This window comes from Carettochelys insculpta, chromosome 2 (assembly GCF_033958435.1).
Source record: "Carettochelys insculpta isolate YL-2023 chromosome 2, ASM3395843v1, whole genome shotgun sequence".
In the NCBI taxonomy this organism is placed as follows: Eukaryota; Metazoa; Chordata; order Testudines; family Carettochelyidae; genus Carettochelys; species Carettochelys insculpta.
The window spans coordinates 83,233,379-83,249,345 of record NC_134138.1 but is presented as its reverse complement, the minus strand read 5'-3'; the positions used below and the strand labels follow the sequence as shown (position 1 = coordinate 83,249,345).

The window sequence follows — 15,967 nt, the reverse complement described above, 5'->3', positions numbered from 1 at the left end:
ATGCTGATAAGAATATCAGATCTCTGACAAACAGCACCAATTGCCTATTGTGGGTAGAGTCACTGGTCACATATCCAAGATCACACAATTGCATTAAATGACTATCATGTAATCGGATACATGAAACAGAGTCAAAGACAATATGGGGGCAAAAACCAATCAATCCCAAAAAGATTAATGATTTTGAAATTCCAAAATGATTTTGACCACCAAATATATTAAAATCCATGAGGCTATCATTAAATGAAGAAGTAGTTCTTGACCTTGTTATTTTAAGATGCCCATCTTTTCCCCTTATTAGATATGAAAGATTATTTTTCAAAAAAAAAGTTTTTCCCAAAATATTTTTCAAAAAACTTGAGTAACATGCATTGCAGACTTCTTATACAATGGAAAACATCCAAGACTATCATGATATGAAAGAAGAAAATAAACACAGCCAGCAGCAATCTTTCCTTAAGCAAATTTCAGTGCCCACGTGTCATTTTATCTTCCCGATTATTTATGTTAGGATGGTAAGGTATGACCAAATATGTAGTGTTTTTCTTTTTTTAAGCTGTTAAGGAAATACAGAACTACCAACATAATCTGTTGTTAAATAAGCACTGGAGATAAATTTAGAGAAACTTGGCTGGAGTCTGAACAGTATGTACAACCATAAGGCTAGTATGGATGTGGCCTGTTTGTGCCACGCTACCCACTAGCCATGAAGACAGCATAACCAACCACAGACAAATCATCCCAGTATTCAAGTTAGTGTGAGCAGGTATTTAAGGAGGGATGGGGAAGATATTTGTCTTTATAACACAAAGCCTCCACTATCAGAGGACAGTCCTGCTGATAAATAGGACATCCAGTCACCCTAGCTCATGTGTCCAGGGGCAGAGAAAACGTTATGATTATGCCAAACCTACACCCTGCTGTCAAAGCTAGGTTAAGCCAGAACAGCAAGGATGCTGTTAACAATCCTTGGGGGTTATTAACTGCCAATAAGTTTCTCTAACTTGTTCAGAGAAAGGCTTATCAGAACTGAAAGTAATACTGCATACTTAGTTAAGGTAAGCCTAATCAGTAATTAACAAACAAACCTCAATTGAAAGAGAACTTTATTTCTTTAGTTTTATAGACTTCCCTGTGTCACCCACCTACAATACGAAGATAGACAGCTTGTGAATAACATGCTAAATTTTTGAAGTAGTGCTTTTTAAACTGTTTGAAGTATACTCCCTCTCAAGGGACAGAGAGCTTAAGCATAAAAATATAAGTTAGGAAGATAGTTCTAACAAATGTATGATTCGGGCGCTTTTTGTTTTTTAAATAAAAATAACGTACATCACCTCTAAGCGAAAAAGGAAGACTGAACACAGAGGAAACTAGGTAGGCTTATGTAACAAGTTGCACAAATGCATGTTAAATGACATTTAGTTTAGAGGGTCAAGCTGAGCTCTACCCCAAACATGCAAATTTTATTTCAGCCAGTTTCTGCCTCTGGACATCTCCACCTTTGCAAGGAACCCACATAAAAAGTTATTTGGTTTAAAAATTGAGCATTACTATTTAAAGCCATTGATTGTGGAGAAAACAAAAATTAAGTTCTCTCTACCTCACTAGTTAATCGTATCAGAAGAGCAGCAGCATCTGAATATTTGCTTTGGCTTTTTAAAATTTCAGCACTAAGCAGCACACATCTCTCGGCCAGGACCATATTCCTGAGGGGACAAGAAATTAATTACATGCATTATAACATGTTTAGAATAAGCTGTTTAAAAAAAAAACTTTAAATTGGACAATAACCAATAAATTCCAGTTTTGTAGGCCTGATTAACATATATAATTTTGTTATATGTATGAATGAAGCTTGCATCTTTTTCCTGTATTATTTTAATATGATAAATACATTCTTGTGACAAAAAAAAGCTTTAATCTAGATAATATTGATTAAAATATATCTTCCTGGATGAGACCTTCATATGCTTTTAAATCTAAGATGTTACAATACATTTCCTTTAGGAAAACATCCCTTTGAAGTTCTTAAAATGAACTTCTGTAATGCAAAAAAGAATACAAGTCAGGGAAGCAGAGACTAATTTTAATTAAGGTTCTGATGATTCGTGCACTGCAAGAACAGTATTCCCCAATTCTATAACCACAATGGTACATAAGTAAAATTTGAATAAATTCTAACTAACAGTTTTGAACATAAGAATGGCCATACTGGGTCAAACCAAAAGTCCATCCAGCCCAGTATCCTGTCTGCCAACAGCGGCCAATACCAGGTGCCCCAGAGGGAGTGGACCGAACAGGTATCAAGCAAGCAATCTCTCTCCTCCCATCCACCTCCAGCTTCTGAAAACCAGAGGCTAGGGACACCATTCCTTACCCACCCTGGCTAAACAGCAATTAATGCACCTAACCTCCATGAATTTATCTAGCTCTTTTTAAAACCCTGTTATAGTCCTAGCCTTCACAGCCTCCTCTGACAAGGAGTTCCACAGGTTGACTGTGCGCTGTATGAAGCACTTCCTTTAATTTCTTTTAAACCTGCTGCCCATTAAAATCATTTGGTGCCCTCAAGTTCTGATATTATGGGAACAAGCAAATAATTTTTCTTTGTTCATTTTTTCCACACCACTCAATTTATATACCTCTACCACATCCCTGCCCTATTTAGTCTCCTCTTGTCTAAACTGAAGAGTTCTAGTCTCTAATTTCTCTTCAAGTGGAACCCTTTCCAAAACCCGAATCATTTTAGCTGCCCTTTTTTAAACCTTTTCTAATGCCAGTATATGTTTTTTGAGATAAGGAAACCACATCTGTACACAGTATCCAAGATGTGGGTGTACCATGATTTTATGTAAGGGCAAGAAGATAGGAATCATTAAAAAAAGGGATCAAGAATAAGACTAAACATCCTGTTTGCTTTTTTCACTGCCACTGCATCGATGTTTTCAGAGAACTATCCACGATGACTCCAAGATCTCTTACCAGATGAGCTGCCCCTAAATTAGCCCCCTCCATCAAACCACGTGTATAGTTGGGGTTATTTTTTCCAGTGTGCATTACTTTACATTTATGCACATGAAATTTCATTTGCCATTTTGTTGCCCAATCACTCAGTATTGTGAGATCCTTTAGAAGTTATTCACAGTCTGCTTTGGTCTTAACTATCGTGAGCAATTTAGTGTCATCTGCAAACTTTGTCACTTCACAGCTTACCCACTTCAGATCATTTATGAATAATTGAATAGGATTGGTCCAAGGACTGACCCGTGGAGAACACCACTAGTTACCCCTTTCAATTCTGAAAACTTATTTATTTCTACCATTTCCTGCCTTTTAACCAGTTCTCAATCCATGAAAGGATCCTCTCTCTTATTCCATGACAACTCAGGGATGACAACAAAAGAGCCTTTGGTGTGGGACCTTGTCAAAGGCTTTCTGGAAATCTAAGTACACTATATCTACTGGACCCCCTTTATCCACACCTGTTGACCCCTTCAAAGAACTCTAATAGATCAGTAAGACATGATTTTCCTTTACAGAAACCATGCTGACTTTCACCCAACAAATTGTTCTTCTATAGTAACAGAGAGGGAGCCGTGCTCGTCTATACACTATCAAAACAAAAAGCAGTCAGGTAGCACTTTAAAGACAAGCAAAATAATTTATGAGGTGAGCTTTCGTGGGACAGATCCACTTCTTCAGACCGTAGCCATACCAGAACGGACTCAATATTTAAGGCACAGAGAACTAAAGAGAGGAATCAAGGAGGACAAGTCAGAAAAAAAAATGATCAAGGTGAGAAAAATCAGAGAGTGGAGGGGTGGGGGGTGAAGGATACTGGGCTTAATCTAATTCTTGACCTCTCCCCCCCGCCCGCCCCCCCCACACCCCTTTCCACTCTCTCATTTGCTCACCTTGATCATTTTTTTTCTGATTTGTCCTCCTTGATTCCTCTTTTTGGTTCTCTGTGCCTTAAATATTGAGTCTGTTCTGGTATGGCTATGGTCTGAAGATGTGGGTCTGTCCCACGAAAGCTCACCTAATAAACCATTTTGCTAGTCTTTAAAGTGCTAGAAGAGTGCTTTTTGTTTTGATTGTTCTGTGTGTGACAATTTTACTCTTGACTACGGTTTCAACCAATTTACCCAGTACAGATGTTAGACTTACTGGTCTATAATTGCCGAGATCGCCTCTAGAGACCTTTTTAAATACTGGCATTAAATTAGTTATCTTCCAGTCCATAGGTACAGAAGCTGATTTAAAGGATAGGTTACAAACCACAGTTAATAGTTTCATAATTTCACATTTGAGTTCTTTCAGAACTCTTGGGTGAATGCTATCTGGTCCGAGTGACTTGTTACTCTTAACTTTATCAAATCAGTTTCAAAACCTCCTCTCTAACGACACCTCAGTCTTGGACAACTCCTCAGATTTGTCACCTATGAAGGATAGCTCAGGTTTGGGAATCTCCCTAAGATCCTCAGTTGTGAAGACCAAAGCAAAGAATTCACTGAGCCTCTCCGCAATGATATCATCATCTTTGACTGCTCCTCTTGAATCTCAACTGTCTATGGGCCCCACTGGTTGTTCTGCAGGCTTCCTGAATCTGATGTACGTAAAAACACATTTTGGTATTGCTTTTTGAGTTTTTGACTAGCTGTTCTTCAAACACTTTTTTGGCTTTTCTTATCGCATTTTTACATTTATTTTGGCAGTGTATATGCTCCTTTCTATTTTCCTCACTAGGATCTGACTTCCACTTTTTAAGAGATGCCTTTTTCTCTCTCACTGCTTCTTTTATATGGTTGTTAAGCCACAGTGGCTCTTTGCCAGGTCTTTTACTATGTTTTTTTAATTTGTGGTATATATTTGAATTGGGCCTCTATTATGGTGTCTTTGAAAAGTTTCCATGCAGTTTACAGGGATTTTACTTTGGTCACTGTGGCTGTGTCTACAGTAGCCCAAAACTTCAAAATGGCTACGCAAATGGACATTTCGAAGTTTACTAATGAAGCGCTGAAATACATATTCAGTGCTTCATTAGAATGCCAGCAGCTGTGGCGCTTCGAAATTGACGCAGCTTGCAGCCGCATGGCTCGTCCAGATGGCGCTCCTTTTCGAAAGGATCCCGGCAATGTTGAAATCCCCTTATTCCTATCAGCAGATAGGAATAAGGGGATTTCGAAGTTGCTAGGATCCTTTCGAAAAAGAGCCCCATCTGGATGAGCCACGTGGCTGCAAGTTGCGTCAATCTCAAAGCATTCTAATGAGGCGCTGAATATGTATTTCAGCGCTTCGTTAGTAAACTTCGAAATGTCCATTTGCGTGGCCATTCCAAAGTTCTGGGCTGGTGTAGACACAGCCTGTACCTTTTATTTTCTGCTTCAGCTTCTCATTTTTCCATAGTTCCCCTTTCTAAAATTAAAGGCCACAGTGTTGGACTGCTGAGATGTCCTTCCCACCAGAGGAATGTTAAATGTTATTATATTATGGTCACTACTTCCAAGTGGTCCTGTTACCTCTTGGACCAGATCCTGCACTCCTATCAGAACTAAATCAAGAATTACTTCTCCTTGTGGGTTCCTGTACTAGCTGCTCCAAGAAGCAATCATTTAAGGTATCAAGAAATTTTTATCTCCACATCTCAACCTGAGATTTTTATTTTGATTGCCTCCCTAATCTCCCTAAGTATTTCATTATCACTAACACTGCCCTGGTTAGGAGGTCGATAGTATCTCTCTACTGCTATATTCTTATTAGAGCATGGAACTTCTATCCACACAAAGATTCTATGGAACCTTTTGATCCATTTAAGATTTTTACATCATTTAATTCTACATTTCCCTTCACATATACCGTGTCTACACTAGCCCCAAACATTGAAATTGCCACGCAAATGGCCATTTTGAAGTTTACTAATGAAGCGCTGAAATGCATATTCAGCACTTCATTAGCATGCAGGTGGCCACGGCGCTTCGAATGATGCACCTCGCCACCACGCGGCTCATCCAGACTGGGCTCCTTTTCGAAAGGACCCCGCCTACTTAGAAGTCCCCTTATTCCCATCAGCTCATGGGAATAAGGGAACTTCGAAGTAGGTGGGGTCCTTTCAAAAAGGAGCCCTGTTGGGACGAGCCACATCAATTTCGAAGCGCCGCGGCCGCCCGCATACTAATGAAGCACCGAATATGCATTTCAGCGCTTCATTAGTAAACTTCAAAATGGCCATTTGCATGGCCATTTCGAAGTTTGGGGCTAGTGTAGACATAGCCATAGTGCCACTTCCTTATGCTTCCTTTGCGTACCTGTAACATGCCTCCTAAAACACAGGGCAGGCAAGTGATGTTAAATTTACACAACTGTGTAGTGAAAGCAAGTTGAGGCAACAGTATTGATCATCATCATTCATCAGAGGGAATGGAAGGTAAACCACCACCTACTTGCAGATATCTCTGTATGTTTGAATTGCTGTATCCATATAATGAGCAGGGTATGGTCTAGGCGCCCCAGGCTGAAGAAAAGCTGATACCGCAGCCATTTCCTGAAGGATAAAATAAAAAACACAATTTAATGCTGCCAAAATTATAGTTTCTAACACCAGCCATAAAGACCCTTTACCTGAATCGACACACAGGGTTTGGGAGACTAGATGTTTAAACATCAGCACCCTAGTTTACTGTAAGGCAGCAATAAGCTTCACTTACAACTTTATTTGCCACCTGCCCTGCTACTTAGGGCTGTGATCACTGAAGCTGTGGCATCCAATACGTTTGCCACTCACCGGGTGGCAAATAGGACACTGCGTTGTGGCAAATGCAGCTCTCGAGCCCATGTGGCTCTTGGAGCCTTTAAATGCAGCTCTGCCTGACAGATGCACACGGGGAGTGCTGTTCCCCTGCTCTGCGCACGCAGCCCACAGTTTGGTGGCAGAAGCAATGTGGCGGCTCTGGTAAGTCACTGATATTGAATTAGAATGGGGAGCTGGGAATGCTTGACTGGGAGGGGGCATTTATTTGGAATGGGGGGCGGGGTGGGGAGTTCAAATAGTGTGGCAAATATTGAAAGATGACAAGCACAAGTGTGGCCATCTTTAGAGCAGCTGTGTCCTATAGGAATTCAAAGAGTTATAAACTAAAAACACCTACTCCTCCTTCAAACTCTGGGAAACCTCAAGATAGATATAGAAGCTGAAGAAAATGGGACTGGTGATTCAGCAGACACTATACTTCCTGCCAAGTCAGCGCTGTAGGATAGGTCCTAGTGTCACTACCCTACTGGAGATGCAGTCTTTCCAACAATACAATGATTCTCTCCATTTGTGGTGCTTAAATGTTGGGTGGTGTTTTTGTTTTGTTAAACACAAAATTGCAGGTTAAGGTCTAAATCTTGGAGAAATTCCAGCTATGTTTTCCTACATTAAAATAACTGAATTTTTAGATGAGGTGGTTAACTCACCGCTAGCACTTCGCCCCAAATTTGTTCACTTCCGTGACAGCTGAACCGACTCCTATGCATACACACGCACACTCCCCTCTAACAGTTTGGAACCCTCGCAGATGAAAGATGCCGTATAAATTTAAGCCACTTTACATTACTTAAATATTTGAGGTTATCCAAAGGAATTTTGCACATACAACTTGTCACACGCACATAAGCTCTACAGTTACTTGGGCTGTGTCTTGACTAGCACCCAACTTTGAAGGGGGCATGGTAACTAGGGCGTCAGGAGATTACTACTGAAGTGCTGTGGTGCATATGCACCACTTCCACAGGCTGAATCTCCGCTGCAGCAACTCTGAAGTGCTGGCTTGCATGGAGCCACAGGTACTTCCAAGAGCCCGCGCTCCTTCCAAGTCCCTTCACTCCTCCAAATTTTGAGGAGTAAAGGGACTTCGAAGCAGCGTGGCCACTTTGATGTACCCGCGGCTACAAGCAAACCAGCCCTTCAAAGTTGCCACAGGGGCAGATTCAGCCTAATGAAGTGCTGCATATGCACTGCAGCATTTCACTAGTGATCTCCCGACACCCTAATTACCATGCCCCCTTTGAAGTAGGGGCTAGTCTAGACACAGCCTTGGAGTATTCAAATATTTGAAATAAGCTTCACTGTCAAGAATGCTACAAGTAAATCCTCCAAAAACATTCATGCTTGCTGAAAATTAGTGACTCAAAATTAGACAGCAGATTTAAAAATACAGCAAGTGTGAGCATAAAGGAAAGCAAAACAATGTTCTTATGGTAATCCCATCAGTCACTATATATTTAGATCTGTATCTTCCTACTGTGCAGCATGAATGTATGCATGAAGCTGACAGGCAATAACAGAAATTATCTAATTGATTTAGAGAGGCATCAAGAGAGTAAAAACCTCAGCAGTCTTAATGGGAAGTGCCAATATATTTGCTCTACTAGTAAATGGATAGTAATATATTAACGAACAGCTCCAGATCACAAGATATTTAGTAATCTTGAAATCTTAGTCAAAGTAAAAAATACTACAGTATTAAAATTATGTTTTATCCATTTAAAACGATTAAAAGAACTACTCTGATATTAATATAACAGAACTAACTACATTTCAATTTAACCTCCAGCAAAATAAAATTCTCCCTCAAAAGCATGTCATGCTTTTTACTACACATTTAAATAGCAAAACTATTCTCTACACCAGGGGTGTCCAACCCGTGGGCCAGAATCCAGCCCAGGGAACCTTTTCCCACAGAGCCAGCAGTGGCACCCTTTTGAAAGCTGGCTGGGCACCTCCAAGCCACACATGGATCTCAGAGGAGCCACTTGCAGCTCTCACCACTGCTGCCACTCACTCGTCCTCTGGCTCCCTGCACTGAAAGAGTAGAACTCAATTTAATTGGTTGAATGGCTGGCGGGAGGGATGCAGCTGTTAAACCAACTAAACTGAGTCACATTATTTCAGCAGGGCAGTGTAAAGAGCTGCACGCACTGCAGGTGAGGGAGGGAGTAGGGTGGCTGGAGGGGAGCTGTGCAGCTGCGCTGAGGAGACAGCTGCCTGGCAGAGGTGCAGCAGTGTGGGGGGGGCGGGGGCGGGGGCGGGGAGGGAGTACCTGGAGCTCCTGTGTAAGGTGAATTAATTCTGGGTTTGAGGCTGCAAGGGGTTAACCCTGGGGGCAAAAGGGTTGGCAATTTGGGGCTGCAAAGGGTTTAAGCCTGGGGGTGAGGAGTGGGGGGTGGTTTTGGGGCTCTGAGAGGTGTAAGCCAGGGGACGGGGTGATTTGGGGGCTGAGAGGAGTGAGGCGGTGAGTTTGGGGCTATTTTGTGTTTGGCCCTCCGATGATGTAAAAAATTGGCCCCCTATGAAAAAAGGCTGGGCAGCCCTGCTATACGCAGAACTATTGCAAATATTAATGAGCGTGATGTGACTGTGCCAGACACAGATATCCACAAAAACAGGGCTATGTTTTAATTTTTGGAATTGAAATTATTATTATAAATTGCAGGGGTATGTGTTGTCTTTTGTTTTGCTGTATATTGTTATCTAGAAGCGTTAACTTTAAACTAGCTACACTAAGCGATACACAGAATGGTTACTGTAATGTACTAACCAGGGCTCCTGCTGCATAAAGCATTGCTTGATCATTCAAAAAGTCTTTCTTTGCTGTATGGTAGCAGTTATATGCCAGTTCATAGTGCTGGACCAAGAAACACAAATCAGCCATTTTCCTGATTTGAAGCTCTGGTGCTTCTGGGGGATACCTATAAACAGAAACGATCTGTAACAAAAATACCACTCACATTTTAAGCACCAATATTCAAAACACAAACGAGACCGATGACAGCATAAAACAGAAAAGGAAAAAAAAAAAACAGTAAGGCTAAGTCTAGATTAGAGCAATGTGCAACAGTTTTTGCTGGAAGATATCTTCCAACAAACCCGTCGACAGATTGCGGCCAAATTGCAACAGGTGGCAAAAGTGATTCGCTCTGTCAACAGCAACCGGATTACCCAACTGCTCTCTTAATAAAACAGCCAACCAGAAGCACAGCACACATGGCTGTGTGGTGTCCCGAAAGCACTGTCCGTCAGCAGAGGGCTCCCCCAGAACGTCTAGACCAGCTTTCTGTCAACAGATCTCTGTTGACAGGCATTACTCCTCATGAGGAGCTGCATATGGCTGTTGACAGAAGTGCTGCACTCTGTCAATTTACTGTTGACAGAACACCTTTGGAATCCGGATGTTTCCTGGGTTTTGTTGGCAAAATGACAGTTTTGTCAACAAAATCCTCTAGTCTAGATACAGCCTAAAAAAAAAAAAAAATAAGGACCCCCAACTCCCATGAGAAATGAGTTGGCTGAATGTTTATATTACTTCCAAGGTTGTACCTTGTAGTACATAAAAGCCACCATCCTTCTGGCTGTGAATTATGAGAGACTTCCTTCAAGCCTATTCCTTCAACAGCAGAAAGGGCCTTGTCCTACACATAAAACTTAGGTCAACTTATCAACACCATCCAGGACTGTTTTAAAAAAAGCTCAACCTAATTCCCATTTGTAGCTGCAACTAGACTGATAGAAACATTCTTCTATCAAGCTGATTACTGCCTCTTAAGGGGACAGATTTACTGCAACAACAGAAAAACCCTTTCTGTTGCAGTAACAAGTGTATATGCTGCAGATGTACTGCTGCAACACTTGTAGAGAGACAACAGCCAAGCCAAAAGGAGTTTGTTTTATACTATGAATTTGGCCCAAACAATCCAAAATGTTAATAAGTACATGTAACTGAAGTGAGTCACCAAGATACATTAACAATTCTCAAGTTGGAGTTGCATAACTTAAGTTTCATTTTTTCTTCCCTAGTGTAGATCAGCCCTGTGCCTAACACCATTCCCACTTTTCTCAGTTGAAACTGTGGCTTATACTGGTTCAGCTTGCATCAGTAAGCTTAAGGCCCAAGTTAAAATCAGTGTGAAAAAATGCATGTGCAATATAAACTATACACAAAGGGAAACGAAAGAGCAGACCTGAGCAGCATCGCCACACAGCATGGTAATAAGAATTCCGGTACACTCACTGCTCCTTTTCTAGCATCAGGTCACAGACATTACTGGACAGCAAGGATTGACACTGCTCCTAACAGTCTCTGATCAACATGTTTGGTCCTCTGGTAAAATTTACTAGTCTCAATATGAGCATGGATGGCTGAATTAAGAGAAAAATCTGGGAACCAACCTGGGAATGAGTTGTCTTAGCTAGCTGGCATCCAGTAATAACTTCAAGTTCTATAGCTAAAGACAGGTGATAAGGGCAATGCTTGTTCCTAAACAGTAGACAGGTTTTATGTTTTAGTGCTCAAAAAAGTTGCTCTGGTTTACCATAAGTCTATTTTAAATCCAACACCATGGTGCATACACACTCATTTCAGTCAAAGCTGGTCTTAAGTTGATTTTGTTTCCATTTTTTACTAGCAACAGGTTTAAGATAAGATACGCTAAAATGACTACGTCCACAAATGGGTACGTCCACCATTTTAACTAAGACAATTTAAAGATGATTATGGCATAATTTATTGAAGAGTTAAATCAGTGCAACTTTTTGACATAGCCATAGGCATTCTAATTTCTCTTTAGAGGTGTTCCTTCTCGTCCATGGAATATTTTTTGTAAAAAAGCATTTGAATAAGGTAAATTTGAAATAAGGCAAACACAAAGCTTGCATTAGTAAAATCAAATTGTTTAACAGGAAAACTAAATTTTAAAACTTCTCAACCTCTGTTTAATTCAGGTTAGGAAAAAAGTTTAAGACCAAATAAAATTCTACTACGGTTTGTCTTACTCAAGTTAAGATTTTTGGTAAATACATCAGCAATTTTGCTGATGAAAGCTACCTGCAGTATTTCATGTTACCAAAATTTGGTAAAGTGAGCTCCAATTAAGACCATTCTGAGTAGCTAAATTATACTTAGGGAGCCCTCTCAAGTAAAAGAAACACTTCAGTATTTTCACTGAAACTTACAATTGAAAGATGAACAGTTTTACTTACAACAAGCCAGATGTATTTTTCAGCTCACTAATACTTTTCTCCGGAACTTTACTGCCACTAAACCATTTTTTTGTTGCAGAAAATAGCGATCGACTCAAACCTTTCCTGGATATTAACTGGAAAAGAAAATTACAACAAACCAGTGATGTAACTGAACTCACTGCAACATAAAGTACAGATTCCTTCTGAATAGGAATAGTAAAAATCATCAGTACAACCAGACACATCCAGAATATCAAAGCTCTGTTGAAGCTTGTGTACATTGTTTTAAAACCGTAAAGTTAGAAAAAAATGGATGTAGTTAAAGCAATACAACCCCTTGCATAAATGCAATTATGCCAGTATAAAAGGAGCATACAGCAGCATAGTTTATTTTGTAAATGTACTCAAATTTTAGCAAACTTAAGGAATTGTACCAATTATACTTATCTATTCTTAATTACAATATATTCTTTCATCTTTGTGTTTAGTCCCAAAAATAGGTTGACTACATTTGGCTCTCAGGCGCAGTTTTTCCATCACTGTACAGCGTACAAGGCTTTTGCAGCAGCCAGAGAATCTATATGCCACGTTCATTTATCAGCCCTACTTTGAACAAAGTTCAATGCTGGTGGCTGCAGCTGTCTTTTCCAGACTACTACTCCCTCCTGTGGAGCTGCACTAGGGGGACATTTCCCTAGAATACTTTTAAACTTTTCTAAACTAAGGAGAAAGATGTAGTTTTCTTGTTTTCTGCAAAGCAAAGAGCATCACATTTCCTTTCAACAATCTGAAAAAGTTTAAGTCTGTTTTGTCTTACAAATAAAGTATACTTTTTAAATGCATGCCTTTGCCTGGTGATACCAGGAGAAGGCCTGGAAACACTAACATGGTTTAATTAGGCTGCACATTTATTTTTACAGAGTAGGATGGATTTATTTGAGGTTTTGGTTCCTTCTGGTAGTTAGCTTCCTAGGGCCTATCAGCAGCCTTATAGCGGAGATCTCCCAGAGCTGAGCTGGTTCTTTGTCTGTATAGCTCTGTTAGGGTGGTGGGAGCTACAAAGGGCAGGAAGATAGCTATTAATAGCTTCATCATCACACAAAGCGACAACTGCAAGAGGAATTCTGGGATCCATCCTGTCTCAGTCCCACCACTTAATGCACAGTGAAGTCATTCTGTATATCATGAACTCTCAAAGATTATGGAGTGCAAAAAGGAGGGGTTGGAAATGAGCAATAGTTCTAACAAAATTAATCTTAAAACAGTACAATGGCATGGTTTAGCATTAAGGGGTCTGGCATGACAGATGAGACTGTACATGCCACCCTCTCGCACACATGCTTTTAGCAACTTGTGAAGCAGGCTGTGCTCATGTAACAGTATCTGAAGTTATGTAGGAGGAATCTTCTGGTACTTGCCTTATCAGAGGATGCAAAGGCCTCCTCAAATATCTATGAAGCAAAAATATAACCTTTGCTTCCCCCTCATGGCAAGCAACAGAAGTAGCTTTATTGTGCATACAGCCCTTAATCGACCTGTTATTCACACGGCATCATCAACATCATATCTTCACCCCCTGGACAGAAAGGATTCTAAAGAGGAGGTGGGCACTTGATTGTCAAGGCAGAGATTTGGTCACTCTGATTTCTGAGTGTGATTTGCATGCTGTAGGTTCAGCTCCCATAGAAGTTCTGGATCCTACATGCGAGCTGTGTCCTGCTGTTCAACAATACTGGTAGAATGTGCTATTGTGGGAAGTAATGGGAGGGACAAGCAACTTCGCAAATAGCTAGAGCCGATCCCCTGGAGACATACGAGTATCAGGAGAATGAGCAAGCACTAGCAAAATGCTGTTACTGTAAGAAAACAAGAAAGCTGCCGTACTCTGTCAGTTGTACATATCCTATTTCTGAGAGATGGATTCACTACTACGTAGGAATTGAAAGCAAGCCTTGAAAACTATATCCAGATGAAAGCAAAGAGGAAAGGACACAATACTGTGGCCAGGTCACATGTGAAAGTACATGGTTTTGCTCATCATCACTACTGAATATTCATGTGCATGAAAAGTCAAAGTATCTCAAGGCTGAGGGGAAAAAACACCTCAGTAATTTCAAGTACTTCAATGCATATGCCCTTGGTAGTGGTCCTGGCTTCACTTGTTAGAGCTATGCTGTTGCACGTAACTGCTGGTGTACAAGCAGATATTTTGGCATGATGTAAAATCATATCACAAATTCAGTCACTTAAAATCTTCAGAACTTTGTTTCGTTTTATTTTGGATGAGTGAAATAATGTTGGATGCACCACACAGTCCAAAATCAGATGCAGTGTTTTTAACCTAAAGAGTTAAACTATTGGAAGTTACAGGTTAAAATATTAAAAACCCTACTTTTATTATTTTTTTCAAACATGCAGTACACATCACTGACATTACTACAATAGCAATGTATTTTCACAGTCACACTTTAGTTATATGTACCAGCCACGGATAAATCAAATTTTATATGGACATACAACTGATTTTTAATTAACAGACATGGAGAAGCAGAATAGACCTATTTTAGATCAAAGGTCTTATGGATTATCACACCCATGCTACAACAGATTCAATCCACCACATTTATTAAGAAGTCAAGTTGTTTTTACTGAATGACTTACCTGATCATTAAGCTGTCGAATTGTTTTCTCTATATGTGGCAAAAGTCCCCTAAACGTGAACTCCTGTATGAACTGTCTAATTCGATCGTGATCTGTAAGTGTTAAACATGCACCATGAGGAATCCCAGAACTTGTCTTCTTCGATTCTTGCAGTGATGTCATTGTCTTTATGTGATCAGTGCCATCAAAACTGCAACTAGTATCACCGAGGTGATCAAGTTGAAGGGGGTGAGCCTTAAAATTGTTTGATAATCCATCTACTGAAAAATAAAAGGTTCTATTTTACTAGCTGTGCACTGTTATTTCCTGAAAACTGAAAATTTAGATTGTAAGTCATCTTGACAAGTTTATGTTACAGGCTGTAACACAGACTTATTCCAGCTTTCCCTATCCAAATGTTTATTACATGCAATATATATTCAAGTAACTACTTGTGCCAAATTGTGCTAAATGAAACCTGTTCTCCCTTAATCAGCAGGGCAGCAACCCCGGCACATGTGCCACTATTGTCATGAGTGTATGTTAAGTGGGATGTGGTGGGAGCTCAGCTGTGCCCCTCCTTCCCTCATACCCCCAATCTGCCATGGGCCACCTGCTCACATGCCTAATTCAATGCAATTAATTGGATAAACCCCCACCCTAGCTCTGATGAACTTTGGTCTTTATTATTTTTACTCTCACAGAAGTGTTCTTCTTTGGGAATTGGAGAAGTTATTGGCCAGATTTTACAATATATTTGTTAGCAGCAATCTTTGGATTTTTTTTTTTAGCATAGGGCTGAGACGCAGCTATGTGCTAACTGAGCCACAAGCTGCCTGGGGTGAAGAACCATTGATCTGGGTACATCTCAATCACTTTCGGGCCAGAGGGGCCCTAGCATACTGACACACCTTGGTCCCTCCCATTCTCTGCCTATGGCAGGTATATAATTTTTTAGTCTTCTGTGGACTGTAATAGTTTGGTCTAATTTTGGTTGTTGGGTTTAGCTGGTGATGCTGGGTGGCTCTGGTGGCCTGTGATATACAAGAAATGTGACTAGATGATCTAGTGGCTACTTCTGGTCTTAAAATTTAAGATTATGCAAAGTAAGCTCTCACACATCAGATTAGGTTCCACCCTGATTTCTACTACTCAGAAAAATTCTAAAATCCTGATGCATGAGGTTTACTAGTCCTTCCACAAATTGTTTTGATAATTCTGAATATTCTTGATTTCCATGCAAGTGACTAATCTTTATCTGAATCTTGTACTTGGGCTCCACAACTTCCCGAGATGGAGAGCTCCACAGTTTAATTTCATATTTCA

The 15,967-nt window shown here is 40.3% G+C and overlaps 1 protein-coding gene across 8 annotated transcripts in view; it reads right to left on the bottom strand.

The window, feature by feature from the left end:
• TRAPPC8 (trafficking protein particle complex subunit 8) overlaps positions 1-15,967 on the bottom strand; it is a 96,396-nt gene that overhangs the window by 51,734 nt on the left and 28,695 nt on the right. For 4 of the 8 annotated variants that reach the window (XM_074987236.1, XM_074987239.1, XM_074987241.1 and 1 more), the window contains 5 exons: positions 14,663-14,919; positions 12,020-12,135; positions 9,582-9,732; positions 6,444-6,544; positions 1,604-1,709 (listed from right to left, as the gene is read on the bottom strand). In XM_074987236.1, coding sequence (XP_074843337.1) covers positions 1,604-1,709; positions 6,444-6,544; positions 9,582-9,732; positions 12,020-12,135; positions 14,663-14,919 — 731 coding nt within the window. Of the gene's footprint in view, positions 1-1,603; positions 1,710-6,443; positions 6,545-9,581; positions 9,733-12,019; positions 12,136-14,662; positions 14,923-15,967 lie in introns of all 8 variants that reach the window. The other 4 variants (XM_074987234.1, XM_074987238.1, XM_074987237.1 and 1 more) reach the window with 1 other exon arrangement.